The sequence below is a fragment of the Filicampus tigris genome, chromosome 11 (genome assembly GCF_054856515.1).
Source record: "Filicampus tigris isolate MCC_2025a chromosome 11, RoL_Ftig_1.0, whole genome shotgun sequence".
Classification (NCBI taxonomy): Eukaryota; Metazoa; Chordata; class Actinopteri; order Syngnathiformes; family Syngnathidae; genus Filicampus; species Filicampus tigris.
This window is the reverse complement of record NC_141227.1, coordinates 9,743,670-9,762,732: the sequence shown is the minus strand read 5'-3', so window position 1 is coordinate 9,762,732 and position 19,063 is coordinate 9,743,670. Positions and strand designations below refer to the sequence as shown.

At 40.0% G+C, this 19,063-nt stretch overlaps 1 protein-coding gene across 3 annotated transcripts in view; it reads left to right on the top strand.

Moving 5' to 3' along the window:
- klhdc3 (kelch domain containing 3) overlaps positions 1–19,063 on the top strand; it is a 32,591-nt gene continuing 13,528 nt past the window's right edge. For 2 of the 3 annotated variants that reach the window (XR_015088647.1, XM_086045203.1), the window contains exons 1-8: positions 1–143; positions 3,183–3,403; positions 7,342–7,518; positions 7,841–7,956; positions 8,259–8,330; positions 10,327–10,540; positions 10,706–10,792; positions 12,814–12,922. Coding sequence is in view for 2 of the 3 variants with exons in the window: in XM_086045203.1 (XP_085901329.1) it covers positions 3,250–3,403; positions 7,342–7,518; positions 7,841–7,956; positions 8,259–8,330; positions 10,327–10,540; positions 10,706–10,792; positions 12,814–12,922 (929 nt within the window). In the remaining variant the exon portion in view is untranslated. The other variant, XM_086045204.1, reaches the window with a different exon arrangement.

Genomic DNA, 19,063 nt, shown 5'->3' with positions numbered 1-19,063 from the left:
GAACACCATGAGCGTGACAGATCTGTTGTGAATGAGGCGCTAGGGGGCGCGCGTTCTGCCCTGTCGACATGTCAAAACGTCTTTGCCTGCTTGCCTGTCTGTGTCCAAAATCATCAGTGAACCGCCTCCGATTCCGCTCCAAGGTAGCTATACGACACTTACTAACATTGTGAACATATTGGCTGTTTTGGCGTCCACTGACCACCCTTGCCTCACATGCAAATAAACGTCGCTGTTGTAACTCGTGTCATTTTCTAGTCGGTTCAGGGCCATGCGCTAAATAAGGTAGCGTAGTTTAGCTTTAGCCTAGCCGACTCGGCAAGAGTCTCTCACACTATCGCTTGAATGTGGAACAAGATAACGATAAACTCGTCTAAATTGTTTGTCACCACATACCTGTCCTTCACAGATATGCCAGTAAAAAGGTCCTGTCAAAGCTAACTAGCTGGAGGACGAGGCTGTGGAAAGGTGTTACTGCTCTCTTCCACTGAATCTAATTAGCTAACAATGTTCATGTTCCTAAATAAGACACATGATCTTGGATTGTGGAACTATTTCACCATCTCTCAAGAGGTCGTTGTACTTCAACATACTATAGGTGACAACTTAGAGTGTACACATGCCTTTGTGCAAACCCGATGTTGCCCTGACTTGCTTCTACTATGTGCAAAGACAGATGTGTATTGTACACAGCACTCATAAACAGTATGTGTGATGACGTAAAAGAATCGTCGCCAAGATCTGGTGTTACCCCTCTGATATGGGGGGCTCAAAATAGATAGGGTCGTTTAGCGATGTATTTTTAAGAGCAAACAAAGGTTGGAGGTCAGCTAGAAAGTGGGTCATGGAACAGAATGCTGAGAGAGTTGGGGCTGCAAACTGTTTTGCTGTAATAGTGGTCCCTTGGGCTGGTATGCCTCACAGTTCTGGGGGAGGAGGTTCGAATCCGGACTCCAGCCTTCCTGTGTAGGGTTTGCATGCTCTCCCCGTGCTTGTGTGGTATTCTCCTGGTACTACGGCTGCTTCCCACATTCCAGCAACATGCTTCTTGTTTAACTCGAAATTGTCCATACGTGGGAATGGGAGTGGTTGTTTGTCTGCATGTGCGACATTGCGAATGGCGACCATTCCAGGGTGTGCACTGCCCAAAGTCAGCTGGGATAGGCTCCAAAGTTCACAACCCAAGTTGGATAAAGGGTGGATCGATGCATCTCCCCTTGTCATAGTATTAAGTCAATATTAACCTGATATTATTTTCTGCTTGTTTTTGTTCTTAATTCCCTATTTATTTTGATTTTCTTTTTAATGTAAAATTGTGCTTGATGTTTACAGTGGTGTAGAACTGCACTGCGTTATACCTAGAGCTGGGTCCGATATTAAACTTTTTTTTTTGGGTGGTGGCCTGACATGCCATGTTATGGAAGTACTGCTAGAACTGACACTGGTCCTGGTTTAAAACAATACTTAACGAAATTAATAATTATATATGTAGGCCTACATGTGAATGAAATAGTGAGGCGTGTAGTCTCACCCTCCAAAATGTACGTAGATTGCCCAGTAGGCAATCAAGGAAGCCGCTTAACCCTAGAACACTAACGTTAAAATTAGTAACTGGGGTTAAAAAAAAAACGAATCCATACTCTACACTCCCGAATATATAGATATTGCAATTTAAAATAATATTTAATGAAATTTATGGTTATGGAGGCCTACCCATGAATGAAATGCACGCGAGTCAGTGCATACATACTGCACAGCGGGGATAAAAAGAGCCGAGATGATTGATCAATTCAAGTGGCTAAAACTCAAAATATTGAATAGTAGATATTTAAAAAGGCACATCCTCACCATAATAGCCGAAAGGCGGTGTTAGCACAGATTACTACTAGCTAGCAACAGCAGTATCAGCATCAGCTTCTGATAACTGGCACATACTCACATTTTTGGTGAAGTTGTCAAGGTAATGCTTGGGGTGTATGGCAATCTGCTGCATGTACCACACACGTGGATCGGCACATCAGTTGTGTATTTTGACGGCTTGATGATGACGTACTGCCTCCACCGGTGAAAATTTTGTTGGGGTGGTTTATGGTCGATTTTCTTTGTAGACTCTGAGCTGTAGAGAACAAGTAGCCAGTTAGTTCTGCCTCCCAATGGCATTCTGACCAAGGAATAGTAATAGAGATGGAACACCACCCCAAAATCATTCATCCAGGGTGGCGTTACGAGTGAATGTTAAGTGTGCCACAATTCTTTGTCCTTCGCGTATTGAGACCAAAGAATGTCACAGACCTGTTATTAAGATACATGGGAACTGTTTTATATTGTAAAAAAAAAATGCATACCGGTATATCAAAAATAGACCAATGAAACTGGTCTTGACAAAAATGTTGTTATTCTCAACTTCATGCTTTCTTGCGCAACCTTTTCAGACAAACACTGCGATCAAACAAGTTCTGGAACTCAATGAGACTTGCACCTCGAAAACTATTTTGTCCCACTTCCCGGGAGAAAACTGCTTCGGCTGTCTCACATTTAAGGGTGTCTTCTTCTGGCTGCAAGTTTCAACACCTTCTACAGACATTCAGTAAGATTTAGATGTGGGCTCATAGAAGGTCACTTCAGAATACTGCGATTTTCTGTTCTCCGCTATTGTTGGGTGTTTTTAGCGTTGTAATTTGGGTTGTTATCTTGTTGGAGGACCCATAAACTGAGACTGAGAGAAAGCATTCTGACACCGGGCAGCATGCTTTGCTTTAGATTGTTTTGATAGTAGAGCTGGGCGATGATATGATGGAGATTTGTGAGCATTTTTACTTGATCAGACGGGGTGGAAATGTGCGTTACAACAGCCAATTAGTTGCTCCTTTCCTGCTCGACTTTTGTTTGCAAGTTGAAGGAGTAAACAGAAAGTAAAAAGTAAAAAATAAACAAGGACTCAAGATAAAGTCATTTTGACATCCCTTTGGGAGTGGCATCTCAAAATGTCAAAGACAAAGCAAAACACAGAGATGATCCTTTTGTTGCACAATGAGCTGAGGTCTCACAAGACAAGTGACATTGCCTAAGATGGTTGGTTTGAAGTCCAGTTTTGTGAGATTTTTGTGGCCCATTTTTTCTGGAAATGACCAAATTGTTGCCAAGAGCTCTTTTTTTTTTCACTCCCTTTTTTGTGTTCGCAGGTTTAATGGTGGAAATTGGCCTGATGGGGACGAAGTGATCGACTCCACAGAGGTGCAGACGAGTGGAATGTTGCGTTGGTCGGTCCACCTTGAAGGAGGGCCACGGAGAGTCAACCATGCCGCTGTGGCCGTGGGGCACAAGGTGTACACCTTTGGGGGCTACTGCTCCGGGGAGGACTATGAGACACTACGTCAGATCGATGTGCATGTTTTCAACACCGGTAAGTTAGAATGCATCACCATGAACGCAGGGTTTAAATTGGTTGTACTTCTGCTATTTTGCAAAGGGAAGTAGTCAAGTTTGAACTGAAATGTTTACTGATGATGCTATTTGAAAGCTTTTCTTGACCGTTAAAGCCAATTTGGAAAAAGGCCTTTCAACAAGTCGTACTGGAGTAAATCTTCTCAAGAATGTACTTGCTTGGAAAATTATATACATTTTCCATTCTTTTTCAGTTCTTCTTGTAATTAAAGTGATGAGAATAAATGCAGGTTCCGTTGTCCTTCATAGTGGAACGTTAAAAGTGCAGTCAACCTCAAAATTGTTAGGATTTCTAAACAAATTTTCCCCATATAATAAATTGATTTGATATGTTCTTTTGTTAAACTGTGCTGGCAATATTTTGCATTCATACAGTAACTTATTACTGACTTAACAAATGTGTCAATAAGTTGAATTTGATTTACATAGCACCTTTCAATGGACCCAATGATGCTTGTTAAGACCTTATCCCCTTAAAAAAACACAAGAACCTTCCTAACTTGAATGCTTAAAAGGAGGCCGTAATAAAAGTTGTCTCTTTAGACGCCTTGTGAATCTAATATTTTAACAGTTTTTACTTAAAGTTAAGAAAAAGAAAAAGTTAACCACTCTAAAATGTTAACAAATGGCAATGCTTAAAGCGGAAGTCAACCCAAACGTATTTTTGTCAAGAATGTTTGAAACCAATACAAGTGTTTATTTGAGTTTTTTTAGTACAGTGCTTTTTCGTAATTTCTTCCTGATTTCACTACCTTCTGTATTTTAAAAAAAATGCTTGGTGCCAAAGAAGAGTAAAATTTGTTGACAAGTATTTCTTTTTGTATTTATAGATAGTTTCACTTGATTAGTGCAACTCTGCATAGTGTATAGTTGTGGTTTCATTTTAAAATGCACTAAACAATTGCAGCCAAAACGTTTAAGGCCATAATATTGACTTCAATTTAAGACGCACCATAGTTTATGAGCATCTCAGAACTGGTGGTACAAGTTGCAAAGTTTAATCAAAGTTTAATGTTGTATCATCTCATTAATTTGTACATACATAGTGTAGCGTATGTTTATTATTACATATTAATTTAATAAATGGGCGGCGATTTGGTTAATGCCTACACTAACTCTTGATCGCCGCTAGGGGGCACCACGCCCGTTTTGGGTTGATTCTTTGGACAAAACGGACGAAAAAGTCTTAATATATGAAGGCGCTACATTAAAAATCTGTATGTCCCATTTATCAGATCAGTGAAAGTGAAACTTTGACTCAAACACACACAATTTACACTAGATTTCTGTATATGACAATTATTTAATTTCTACAGCTATTGAAATCTAAACAAAACACACTATAATGTTCAGAAGCAGAAATAGAAACACAATAAAGAAATCCTATACCAAAGCAAGTCTGTAATGAGCAGTGAGCTAGCGTACCAGGCTAAAATCAGCTGATTAATACCAAGCTCTACTTGATTCCCAAGTTTATTATGCACCAATCGTATAGCCCGTATGAGATTGCAAGCCTCGGATCGGACCAAACAAAATTTTGAAGGTGTGCCGTGGTTGATTGACGGGCTGCCAGAGACGGCTTGATTGAATCAAGACCCATCAGGGGTCCGGGTTGGATTGGAAAGACCATGCGTTGGTCTTCCTTTGGATCCGGCAGGTCGCTCCAAAGGCTGGGTGCTGGCACTTCAAATGTGTGTATTCCAGGTCTGGCGGAGGAGGCTCGGAGGTCAAGCCCCTGTGTTTACCCGATCTGACATCCATTTTCGTTACAATAAAGAATCAAACTGTAAACTAATTATGGTTATATAAAAGCAGCTGCTTGCTGGTGCGACATGCTGCAATTTACATACTATCCGATTAGTCGACGAATCGTGACTACCGCTGGCCGCCCCCAGAGATGGCTAAAAACGAGTGGATTAACACTTATTCCACAAACGCAGTATTTATCAGAAAGCCCTGTTTCAACAAGTGGGCTTGCATAGAACATATTCTTGAAAAAAAAAATGATTGCGTTGACTTCCACATTAATGCAGTGGCCAGTCAGTGACTCACTGACAGCAAACATTAGCACTTGTTTTATGAGGTTTTGTGAGACATACTCAAGTCTTGCGTAATATGCTGACTTTTGTGACCTCCGGGTTTTTTTTTTTTAACTTGTAAGGCCTGTTTTGGGTTGAATTCCAAATTGTTCGACTGTTAACGAAGTAGTTCCACAACCCTTGTTCAGCACCGTGTGTGGTAAACAACCTTGGTTTTACAGCTGCCTTGAGTAATTTGAGCCTTCTTGTTAGGATTGTGCCAAACGATAAGTGCAAGCAAACCTTCACCAAGATGCTGTTGCCTCATTTGAAATGGAAATGAGAGCATGTCAGCTAGAGGTGGGCGATATGGGCAAAAAAAAAACAAACTCGCTAACGATAATTTGACGATATTCTACAAAAAATCTTTTAAATCTGCACTTGCTTCACAGACCAATTGTGGATAGACAGCGTTTGTGAACATCTGTTTTAAATTGCTAAATACAGCTTCTGCAAAACATAATGATATTCTACGACAATATTTAACAATAAAAAAACAAAAATTATGTATAGACCTTTATTTTGGGAATATTTATGTCATTTAAATGTCTCTGCTGTTATTCCATAATGATGTGACATTTTGAGCTGCAGTACGTACTGGTGTACCACTGCCAACGACTAGAGCAATCAAATGGAGAAAAAGGTTTGTGACGTGTGATGGAAGTGTCACCCGGTGAGAGAAATAAACACCGTCGTCATGACAACAACCATTCTCATACATTGGCCAACGTATTCAGAATAAAGTTGAATAACAATGCAACTGCAATTTACCAAAAAGTGCATTTTCCCACTCATTCATCGCTGTGATATGTAAACTTGTGACTTTATTCATGTTTGGGTGTATGCTGGCGTCACAATAAACCGTCGTAGTTTGTGCAACATGTCTGGGAAATACAGGCGAGTTATGAATGATGCGGAATACAAGCGAAGCTAAACTGAATGTTAACCGATCATCCAGGATGTCACGTTTGACTTGCTCGCTAAAGTACTGAGTGTGTGAGTGCGTGCATGCGTTTATATTTGTCGGTTCAACTCGGCGACTGTTTTCTGAGTGTGTGTGTTAAAGCTTTTGTTTAGCGTGCTTGCGCGGTCGCCACGTTTTCCTCGCAATCCATATGGCTCGTGGTGCAACAGAATTGATCTTCGATGTGACCGTTTTGGCACATCTAACGATGTTATTCCCACCGATGTCAGTCTTGTCAACCCCAAACCATTTACAGACTACGGACGACATGGACTCGCGCCTCGCTATGAATATCCGCTCGACACTCCAGGAAATGTGGAGGAAACAGCTACGCTGTAGTGCGGACAGAGTCACGTGACCGGGTCCTGCCCGCTGATTCGGTGAATGATTATCACTTCCTCCTCCTCCGCCGTCAATGCGCACTGATTTTTCAGACTTTGCGGCCGTCGACTGACTCGAGTCAGAGGCGGTATTAATACTCGATTATGTAAAATTACACATCGTGTAGGCAAGATTGACGATTGATCGCCCACCTCTAATGTCAGCTATTGTTTCATCATTATTTCATCAGGTTGCTTGCTCTGTGAGTCTTCCCTTTGATGTCAGTTCTACAGCAGTGCCTGCCGTCACACCGTTCTACCTTTTGACTGATTTTTAAACGTTTTTCCACCTTCTGTCATAGACATCTGCAAATGAGTAATTGCTAGAATGTTATACACTAACAGAACAGCAATGCAAACAAAAATAACAGTTTAGTAAAAATGTATCACCTTCCATCATCTTGGATTGTAAGGGAAGTCTCCCACATAATGTTACTTACCATATTATTCATTTCTCAACTGCTTTATGCCATAGTGTCCCTGCGTTGGATGAACTTGCCCCCAGTGAGGCCCGTGGGACATGAGCGTGCTCGCGAAGTGCCATACATGCGTTATGGTCACACGGCAGTGCTACTGGATGAGACCATCTACTTGTGGGGGGGACGCAATGACACTGAAGGGGCCTGCAATGTGTTGTATGCATTTGATGTCAGTAAGTAGATACCACTCACAAAACGTCAGCAAACCTTTATGCCCTCATGAGGATAAACAGTATAGAAAATGGACAGATGGATGGAATTTGAGTGTCTTGTCAGTGTTGAGGTCTTTGTGTTGCATGTTTGTAAAATCGATGTTTTGCATGCTAGCCTTTAATAGAATAAACTGCTTTACACTCCAATACAGATAATTTATCTGGCTGGACACAAGTGGTCCAAAATAGCACATGTAAAATGCTCACTAAATCTCTGCTTGCTTGTTACCAACAGTTTGACGTAAAGTGCTGAGAATTAATGTAAGCTGTCCCTGCGCTGTAGATACCCACAGATGGTTCACACCCAAAATTTCTGGGACAGTTCCAGGGGCAAGAGATGGCCACTCAGCCTGCGTTTTGTTGAAGGCGATGTATATATTTGGAGGATACGAGCAGCTGGTGAGTCTTTGTCCCGCTTCCTTTTGGGTAACAGAAGTCAATATGTCATGAAAGGTGGTTGTAAAGCAACTACACTTGGACAAAATACATGCCACAGACATGAAGATGAGCATTTGGATCAAAAATTCAATATTTAACTGTGTTTTGTCTCAAAGTGTTCAGATGGTGACCAACATACTGTACGCATGCTGTGCTTGGCTAGGCTATGACTTGTTGGCTAATTGAGTTCAGTATGAATTTTGGGAAACCACACTGGTCACAAGTGACAATTAAAGTAATTCATTTCCTCTTGTGCTCTCTAGGCTGACTGCTTTTCTAATGACATCCACAAGCTGGACACCACTACCATGCATTGGTCTTTAATTGATGCCATGGTGAGTTTATACAAAAAAAAAAAAAAACGTTTCAACTTTTCTATCAGTAATTGAAAAAGCAAGGTTGTGTTAGCTCTTCTCGGAGGCTTATCTAGGTTTAGACTTGGGTTTTGAAACAGAAGTTTCGCCGATCAAGTCCCGCTGCAGACAAAATAGACTAATTCAGATGTTGTTAGAATGATATTAGTCTGCTTCCTGACTACTTTTGAGGTTCACTTGAGCAAGTCACAAACCTTCCCCCGAGCTCAAGAGGTGCATGTGTGTGCGCCGCTGTTACTTTGACATCTCACCTTGCATGCCTGTAAGTGTGCGGTCTGGTTCACTGTGTGTTGTGCAGCATAATGTGCGTTGAATTTCCCTCTGAGGAATTGCCAGTGTCATAAATTAAAATTAAATATTAAATAAAGGTGTAGATCACAAATCATTCATTTAGTGAGGATCGCTTCTCTGAATAATCCATATCAAGATGCTGCATGATTATTGCACTTGTTTTTTAAGGACTGGTCACAATGTTAAAGCCATTAAAAAAATGAATTCATGCAATCCTACAACTGCCTCCGACTTTGAGCAACATAAGCATTCTACTTAGAGGACTGTCTACCACACTTTAATGGAAACGTTTTAAAAGACAAACTACATACACAATTGAGACCTTTTCATTAGTGTCCAGTCCAAATAATATTTTAATAATCTTTAAATCAGCAGATGATGCACCTCTTTTCTGCCATATGCACAACTATTCACAATTATAAGAGTGAAATGCTACTAGTTTAGGTTTTAATATACATTCGGATAATTATACATTTTACGTCAATTACTTATTACTTACTACAACTATCCTCAAAGTCAATTACACGTGAAATTAGTTTATTTATGCTGTACATAATTGAACATAGGGTTAGGGGCTGACTCTTCTTCTTATTGAATGCTGTGTAATTCGTCTCACTGATTTACCATCCATCGATTTTTAGTTAAAATGCCATGAAACTGGATTGACTTTTATTTCAACTCCTTAAGTCCAGGCATCTCCAAAGTTTTGCCCGGGTTCCAAATACGGCCTGCGGTCCAAATTTATCCGGCCTGCACCCTCTGTCATAGAATTAACAACGTCTGGCCAGTAGCCCGGTTGACAAGCCTTAAAAAAATACACTCTAAATGCAATTTCACATTTACACACAAGAGGGCAGCAGCAGCACTCTGACAACTCTATAACTCTGTGTGACCCTTTCCGGACAGTTTCTAAAATGGTGACAGTGAATAAAAAAAAAGGAAAGTTGATATCAAGGGCAATTTAAGGAAAGTTGGAAATTGGACTATTTTTCACTGAAATGCACATCAATTGTGTCTGCCTCATTTGCAAGGAGACTGTTACCTATTTCCCTGTTTTTACATCTAAAAGTTCACATAACATTTATTTTCAATAATATGCCATGTTTCAAATTAACCCTGGCATGTACTGATGAATATGATATACATGAATATTTTACATATTTCCTTGTCATAGAATTAAAATGTTAAGAGAGCATTTAATTGCCAGTTGATATTCATGTTTGAAATGTAATTTGAACTGGTGAATACTTTTACTTATTTCCCTGTTTTAAATCTAAAAGTTCAGTGAACATTTATTTGCCGGTGATATGTCATGTCTCAAATGGACCAAAAGACATGATTAAGAATCTTGAAATTTAAATTTAAAAATTCAAAGGCAGCCCGGTTTGCTAAAATGTGCTTGGATTTATTGGTGTTCCATGTAAAAAAGAATGTCAGGCTACATGGTCGGCCCCCCGCATTTTCACCTCACCAAACCTGGCCCTCCTTGCAAAACGTTTGGACACCCCTGCTTTAGTCCAACTGCAACAAAATACAGTATTACTATTTACCCGTCTGGCTATGCAGATTTGGTTTCGTTTAACAACTACCACTAAGTGGCACAATTTCACTGCAAGATTCCTCTCAGCGTAACGAGGACAATTAACAGTTGTTATTTGCCTTTCAGGGCATTCCAGCAAGCTGGCGGGACTTCCACTCAGCAACCATCATCGGGACAAAAATGTTTGTATTTGGAGGACGGGGAGACCACTTTGGTCCATTCCACTCCAACAATGAGATCTACTGCAACAAGATAGAAGTGTTTGATACACAGACCAATACCTGGCTGAGCACCCCCCCAACACAGCTCTTACCTGATGGACGCAGAAGCCACTCAGCATGTAAGGAACTCATTCAACTTGCTGAGCACCGCACTGCTATTTAGCAGTCTATTTATTGTCTTTGTGGGGTGTTATGTTATTATTGCAAATGTTGATAATCTTCATGCTCGGTTTAGTCAATATAGTCTAATATAGTTTCCCTCTCTTGTCTATGTGCATATATAGTTTGCTACAAGGGAGAGCTGTATATATTTGGAGGGTACAATGCCGATTTGGACCAGCACTTCAACGATCTCTGGAAATTCAGTCCAGGTGATGCTTTTCGTATCCGTCATTTTTTTTTGGTTCATGTTTGTGTTTACTGTAATTATATACAATTCTGGCCCATTTGCGGTTATGATTTTTAGCGATGTCATTTGAAAGTTGTATTGACCCGCTTTCCTATTTCTTCAAGCCTCTCCTTCACCTTCATTAAACCAACAATTTCATTGTTCTCAGTGGCACAATACGTATAAGCTTATATTCAATGTGCTGTACTACATACACTGACAGTCGGGATGTATGATATGAATAGAACAACTAACCGTAAAGCCTTGCTCTCCTGAATTACAAATCTGACGTGGCAGCCATACCATTTATCTTGTGCCACTAGATGGCAGCACCTTAGTTTCAATCCCAATTATCTAAGTAGGTTTTAATGGCCTGTTGCTGTAGAGATGGAATGATACCTTCGTCTGTACTTGTTTGACAACATTATGCATCCTTACAGTGGATATTACGACTTCACAGCCCTGTTCAAATGCTAGCTTTATTTTGTTTCTAAAAAATGAGACCAAGATAAATCATTTCAAAACTTTTTCCACCGCTAATGTAACCTATAACATGTACAATTTACTTGAAAAATGAAAGAGAACTTTTAGGTGAAATAAAAATAAACAATTGACATCATGTGGTTTTACCTTTTGCCTATGTTATTTCTGGGGATGTGACTGTGTTCAAAATGCGCCAACCTCATTGAAATGAATAGTAAGTGGGAGTCAGCACATACCTGCATCCGTTTAAAGTTCCTCTGATCAACCAAATAAATTACCAATGTTGTAGCTGGCTTTTCCTGACATTTTTCTAGTCCCATCTTACAGCGCGATTCATGGTCCGTAGAGAGCTTCCGCAGCAAAAGGGCAAAAGAATTTCCATTGCACACAGTCAAGACAATCATTATAAAGTGGAGAAAATACTGCACATTACAGCCACAACCAAGTACTGGATGCCAGGGAGTGTGGGGCCAAATGGGCAGTAGACCCCGCCATCCACCTGAACGGGGTCATCCATGTTCAGTGCGTGTTCTTATCTTGTGTGTTTGTTCTTTTAAAGGAAGCGGAATAACTGTAGAATGAACAGCAGACTTTTTTCATGGTTTTATTTTATTTCAGAGTCAAGTCTTGTGTGTCTTATGTTAAGCTATTCAATGCAGTAAACTAATCGGCTGTTTTGCTGAGCTTGTGTGTATGTTGTATCTCTCAAAGCAGAGTCTCCCCCAGGATTTATTTCATCCCTATGTACCAGCATGGTGAAATGTTTGCAGGCAGTTTTGGGATAATGTATTAAATTTATTAAAATATTCAATAAAAAAAGATACTTCAAACAAACTCAGTATATTTATGGACATATTCTGATGTATTCATAATGCCTCTTAACTACAACTATCTTCAGTCAAAGTGAACAGTTTTTGCATGATTTATGAATATTGCTCTCACTTTTGTATCGAGTTTTGCAATTCAAAGGGCTGACTTGACAATATGCCTGTGATATATATATATATATATATATATATATATATATATATATATATATATATATATATATATAGAGAGAGAGAGAGACTATATTTGTGGGTTTTTCAATATATATATATATATATATATATATATATATAAATTGTTCTCCAACTTAAAATGTCTTAGTTTGAAAAAAACCCACAAATATAGTCAATCTGCTTTCATGAAGACTACACAAATCTGATCATATTTACTGTTGGGAGGCTGAAATTCTGAGAATTTGGACACCTTTAAATTAAACAAAGTATCGCAATAATTATTTGATTATCAGATTAATGGTCGGTTAATTTGATGATCCATTAGCTGTCGATTAATCGTCGTTGCACCTGTACGCCTAAGTACATTTTGAAAGTTGCATGAAAGAAAGTAAAATCTTCATGATTCATCGAGTAAAGATCAGTGAATGAGTTTGTATGTGTAATGTGTCTATACTTTATTTTTATGTCCCAAAATCATTATCATCGTCAATGTGTTCTGTTTTTCATGTTTACTGTACAGAAGCCTTTTTATGGACGAAAGTCGAACCCAAGGGGAAAGGTCCATGTCCTCGGAGACGACAATGCTGCTGCATGGTTGGAGATCGAATCATCCTCTTTGGAGGAACAAGGTAAAGCAAATATCTAAATATTTTCTTACACATACAGTGTAATATTTATTTAGTGTTAGTAGACAATGTTTAATGGCAGTACAGAAGAAAGGACACCTTGCCTGCAGTAAATGTTGTACACAGCCATCAAAAATACTAGTTAAATACGGTATGGAGAACAAGGATATTTACTCCGCATATATTAGAAGTATTTTGAGTGTTTGTTTTCCTTTTTCTGGAGGAATGACTGCTCTCTCTTCCCTACATGCCGATGTGGTGGTCTGGCTCCTGTAGACGGTAGCCTGGGATGATTTCATTGGTGGTCATAAGACAGTAATGATAACTGGTACCTACGAAGGTGCCACTGTGCTTTTTCCAGCCCAGTAGCCAGCGGAGTAATGAGGTAGCTAACGGCTTTTAGATGGCCCAGCGTAGTCAGGACCTGGACTATTGTTATCACGAGGCTGAGATATCAACTCAAAAACCCCACTGGGAGAAGCTGATAGTGCAGATGGGAAGGTTGGGGATAAGAGTCCTCTCAGCCCCACTACGTCTACAGGCCCGAACTCCTTCAGACCTCAAATCATGATAACTCAGTCTAGATTGCCTTTGTATTATACCTTTAATGACTGTACAACTTACATGACTTGCACACATTGAAAATTAAAAGAAAACCCCACAATCGTTACAGAAATAACTTGAAATTGACAAAAGTAATGAGAATGAAAATTAACCAGTGAAAATCTGACATTGCTTTTCAATTGTGGTTGAATGCAATCCTTTTAAAAAATGATGATGGTACCCGTAACTTAATATTTTGTTGCGCAACCTTGTGAGGCAATCACTGCAATCCCCCAAAATTCTGTAACTGTAAATGAGACTTGTGCACCTGTCAACAGGTATTTTGACCCACTCCTCATAAGCAAACTGTTCCAATTGTCTCGGGATTGAAAGGTGCTTTCTCTACATGGTGTGTTGCAGCTCCTTCCACAGATGCAGGATTTAGATCAATGCTGACAAAGAAATAGTCCAATGTTTTACTCTTCCTCATTCCTGTATTTTATTTTTTTTACCTCTGAGTTTTGGATCAGTGTCCTCTTGCAAGACTTTTGACGTGCGACTGAGACTAGGCAGCACATTTATCGCCAGTATTCCTCGATAGTCTTAAGATTTTTGATTTCGTCAATGTATGCTTTTTTATGATTTGCATTTACCAATAGTGTCCTCCTTGGTCTTCTCCCATCATGTCCACTTTGGCTGACACAAAGGTAGATCGTACGATCTGATGCTGATCTATCGTGTCAACATCCGGTTTATGATTTCAGGAAAAACAAAATCCCCAAAAGAGCTAATGGAAAGGTTAACTGTCCTAGGATTAAAGTTTTATTAACCGCCATACAGGCCATGTTTGGAAATACATGTTAGTATTATTAATGGCGATGCAAGTGTACAAATTAGATCCCCATTTTACTCTTATGCATTTATTGCACAGTAAGTAAAACACTTAACTTTAATAGCAAATGAGTAGGGCATAATAAAAGCCACATCTTTGATGCACCTCACACATCTTATTTTTTTTAGTAGTAACTATCACAAGTGAAACATGAAAGGAACTACACGTGTATTGTTTCACATTAAATTGATAGAATGCTCTACCCTAATAACAGGGAAAGAGGTGTATCGCAGCAATATAATTTTGAATTGAACCAGAAACGCAGATTACGACGTTTTAAAGGATATAATTTGCATCTTGTAACGTTAGCAATGCATTGGTCAGGCACTGTTTTGTTTCCCCTGGATGTCCATGGCCCCTGGATTAGCCCATTTCACAGTCTTGATTTCCTGTTGCGACCAGATAGGGCTTGTGTGTGTCAAAATTAGTCACCAGAACAATGAAGGGTATTAATAGAGCAGAGAAAGCTATCAAACACCACAGTAAGACCTTAATTTAGTCTGCGAATCAGGGGCCTGCTCATTTTGGTCCACTTCTACTTTATTTTATGTCCGGCCCAAGCTGTTTTTGTTGTTGTGACTGTCCAACTAAGTGTGATCTTTACAGTCCTGAAACAAGTTGACCACACAGTTCTATTGACTGGCATTGAATGTTTGTTTAGATGAGTGCCTGTAAGCTTCTTACGCACAGGAACTCCCATAAGCGCGAGCACACACATAGCAAGACGCACACTAAGTGGCTTCTAAGTCATTCGTTTTTTTTTTTTTTGTTTTTTTTTTGTCTCTTATTACTTACCGTCATTTTTTTGCAATCAAGATTATGTTTTAATTTGTCCTGCACGGTAAAAGGTCTTTTACTATTTAAAACCATTCTATTTAAAAGCATCTTGGACCATGTGTTTGTTTTTACATGACCTAACAACAGAAGGGCAGTTAACAGACCTAACAAGTTATTGGTATCTGTCTTTATGCAGCTGACGAATGCTTGCACAGGCGCCGTGAATTATGTGCCGGACACCTTGCTTGTGTTTTTTGTGAGTGTGCTGATTCGGTAGGTCGGCCCAAGGAAATTGTGTTCAAATTTATGGCTCACATTTTGTTTTCCCGGGTTGGTTGTCCTTTCAGACTGATCTTAAACAGAACCCCTCTGTTGATATTTATTCTCAGGCCGAGATTTGTGTGGGCATAATTTATTACTTTAGTGAAGCACAATAAAACTCTGGAACTCCCAAATTGCCCAGCTTTCTAAGGCATTTTAATGTGGGAAATGATCAGTCTGAGCTAAATTCAGCAGGAGTGTAGATAGATAGGCTTTAAAAAAATAAAAAAAAAGATTTTAGGTTTCAGACAAAAAAAAATCACGTCAGGTTATTTTGAGTCCATGCTTATTTTTTTTACACAGAAATTGACGCAGTTTAGAGCCTGCTTCATAACTGGGGTGCACACAATACTTCAGGGAAAATGGTCTGTTTGTCCCAGTGAACTGATTGGCCAGGCATTCGTGGCAGTCTATTGAGTGCCACTTACGTCAGTGTAAACAGGCATGCTGAGCTCCAGGGAGGCGCGAAATTCTGCCCCATCTCTGATTTATGACCTGAGGGAGCATTCTTTCTCACGGAGTGCAATTTGATCTGCCCTCGCCACCTCTGCTACACTCATTTGCTGAGACCTGCTCATTGCCCCACGAAGGACGACCCATGCATGACTAACTCCACCTGCACTGACCTTCACCTACGAAAGCAATTAACCGCATACCGTGCAAAGTAAAACATCCAATATTTTTCAACTCCGTGGAAGGGAATGAACACACTCCAGCTTTATATCTTTCTGGACTTTGAGTGTCCCACCTAAAATGAGTGCACCTTATGCTATAGTAATGCTAAATTGCAATTTATTTTAAGGCTGGGCATCGTCTGTGGGGTACAGCGGGACAAGGGCATGACAGGTTGGCATGATGGGAGCAGACCGATTCCAAGCTGTTAGGGAGAATCTGTTGCCATAATTACAATATAAATTTCTTTGACGTAAAATGTAAATTACTGTTAGCGCTATTCATTCCATCAAGATTACTACAGTCACCATTATTGTAGTTACAAATATTTCTAGCGGCGTGTCTTTAAGATGTGAAGCATCGCAAGTGCAGTAATTTGAGGTCTTCTGCATTTTGTCTCGACATCTTGGTGGTGCTCACTAATGAATTGTATTTTAACAGAGCCTTTAATTGTAGGATAGGAGCAGTTTTATTGATTTCAAACTAATCTTGCCAATTTAACTATATCCTTGAAGCAATTTATTGCCATCACTTAATAGGGTACACAGTATAGAAAATGATCAAGACAGACCAAAGATCTTCTGGTGGTTAAAATCTGTACATTGTTTTCACATTTTTGGCCCATGCTTCTACCTCGAGAGAAAATGTTGCTGCTTAAGAGTTAGCTCAAGGAAGACCACATGGCAGGTAATCTCACTGGTAGCCAAAACATCCCAGCACAAAACCTCTTGTTTATTCCACCAAAATCTCACCGTGATATTTAATCTGGGTGGAATTTTACTAATGAATTTAAAACAGCAATTTGCTGAGCCGGTGATTTTCTGCCTGGTCCAGTGATCTTGTTTTGCTGATCAGGAGGTCAAAAGCCTGGTGCCTCGATATCACGTATAATGCCATTTAGCACCTTATCAATGGCTGAGAGGGCTGCTGTTATGATAGTCCAGCTGGCTAAAGTGTAGCTTATCACCATCGAACCTGATAGTTCAATTTTTAGACTAAACACTACATGGAATTCAGTCGGGGGACTATCGAAACCATTTTTTGTTTTTCCTTTGCGAATGTATTTTATGAAATGATGACTTATTGTAAAATTTTACTTTTGAATTTATGGTCAAACTACACGATTGGCCTAATTCAGCTGCACTTGTTGCAAGTTGCATGTTGCTTCAGGGCATGCTGCTGACACACTTGGCTCCACGCAAACACAATTATCAACTCTTCAGTTATACACATGTTGTCATTAGCCCTTTAGTGTCAAAGGGTAGGTTGCAGAGGTTTCCCTTTAGTAATTGTCAGTCCGCTTGGGTGCGTGTTTCATATGCCTGAGATAAAACTTGTCAAACAGCGAGGTGACCTGAGATGGATTTGGGGCATCTCGCGCGTGCGGCACGAGACCTTTGGGCAGCGCAGCAACTCAGTGATTTACCCTTCAAAGACATCACCGTGCTAGTATTTCATCTGCATCTTAACCCTCCTTAACCCACCAACAGCCTGTATACATTATGGTGTCATAGAGGTGAGTGCTCCACGGCAGCTCAAATAAACAACATGCATAGGTGACACTCCGTAATGCCGCTCAAGTCAGATGACATGTAAAATACAAGTCTAACGTTTGATTTAATGTTCTTGTCACATGCAGAACAAGAATTGTATTGTGGGAGAGTCGAGATGTGGTTTATCAATTCATTTCACACTAAGGCCTTGTCTACACGTAGCCGGGTTTTTTTTTAACAACCGTATATCTCACCCCCCCTGCGTTGGAATACACATTAAAAAAACGCATCCACACGAAATCCGAGCCTCTAGGCGGCAGTGGTTAGCCTAATACTGTGCATTCAGAAGGAACTTCCGTCCTTTGACGTCACTTCTACGAAACCAAAAACACGGCACCAAACTTGTTCGGGAGAACCGACAAAAGGTCAGAATTGCTTTTAAACCTTTCAACGAGAAGCAGTGGTTGGTTGCGGACAAATAATTAAGTAAAAAGCGCATCGAGAATGGTAATAACCAACACAGCGCCGCAAGAATCCATGTTGACTTGCATGAAAACACAAGTCGCGCAATAAAGTCAAAGCAATGTTGTCGCACTGTGACAACGTTAATCTCCGGGTGTAACTGTCCACAGCAAAACGCGATCCGGAGATATCCGCAAATCTCTACTGCGGCCGGAGTTTTGCGTTTTCACTGAAAAAACTCTGGGGACGTGTGGATGATAGGGCTAACTACAGGCTTATTTATATCTGGCGTTTTCAAAAACCCCGGCTACGTGTAGACAGGGCCTAAATGTTTTGGTTTTCCTATCATTTAGGGTTTAAATACAAACCATAATATGGTTTATGATAAAACTATGAAGAAAACAGCCTATTGCGTTTGTGCATAATTCTGTATTACAGTATCATCTTTTAGTGTCCTGTGCATTGGGCCTTGACACCCATTTTATCAATTGCAGCTGGAGAGTGTGACAACAGTTTTTCAAACTTTAATATGCCATCTCCTCCTATAGATGGATGTTAGCCAGCTGTGTTCAAGGCCCAAACTGCTAATTCATGTCTTCCTTGTTTTCATTGGCTCCAGGTTTGTGTCAGCGCAATGTGATTTAGAAAAAAAAAAAAAAATCCTGCAAAAGAAGCCTAAATACTGTAGATAAATGTATGAAAGGGCCAATTTGCACCTTAGTTCCATTTCAAAGGCGAAATAGTTTTTGTACACAAGGGTTGGAATTTGAGATTTAGGTTTAATTAGCAACTGGCATTTTAGTCTAATCTGAAGACAGGCATCTTCGGGAGCCAGCAGTAGTTAGTGTCTCATTCTCATCATGGGGCTACAGGTCTTAATCCAATTTCCAGCCACCACTCAGGAGGGGGCACAGATATGTTGGTAAGACTAGGTGAGACAGCAAAGATTAAGGCTGAAAAAAATGGACGAGAATCTTAACAATC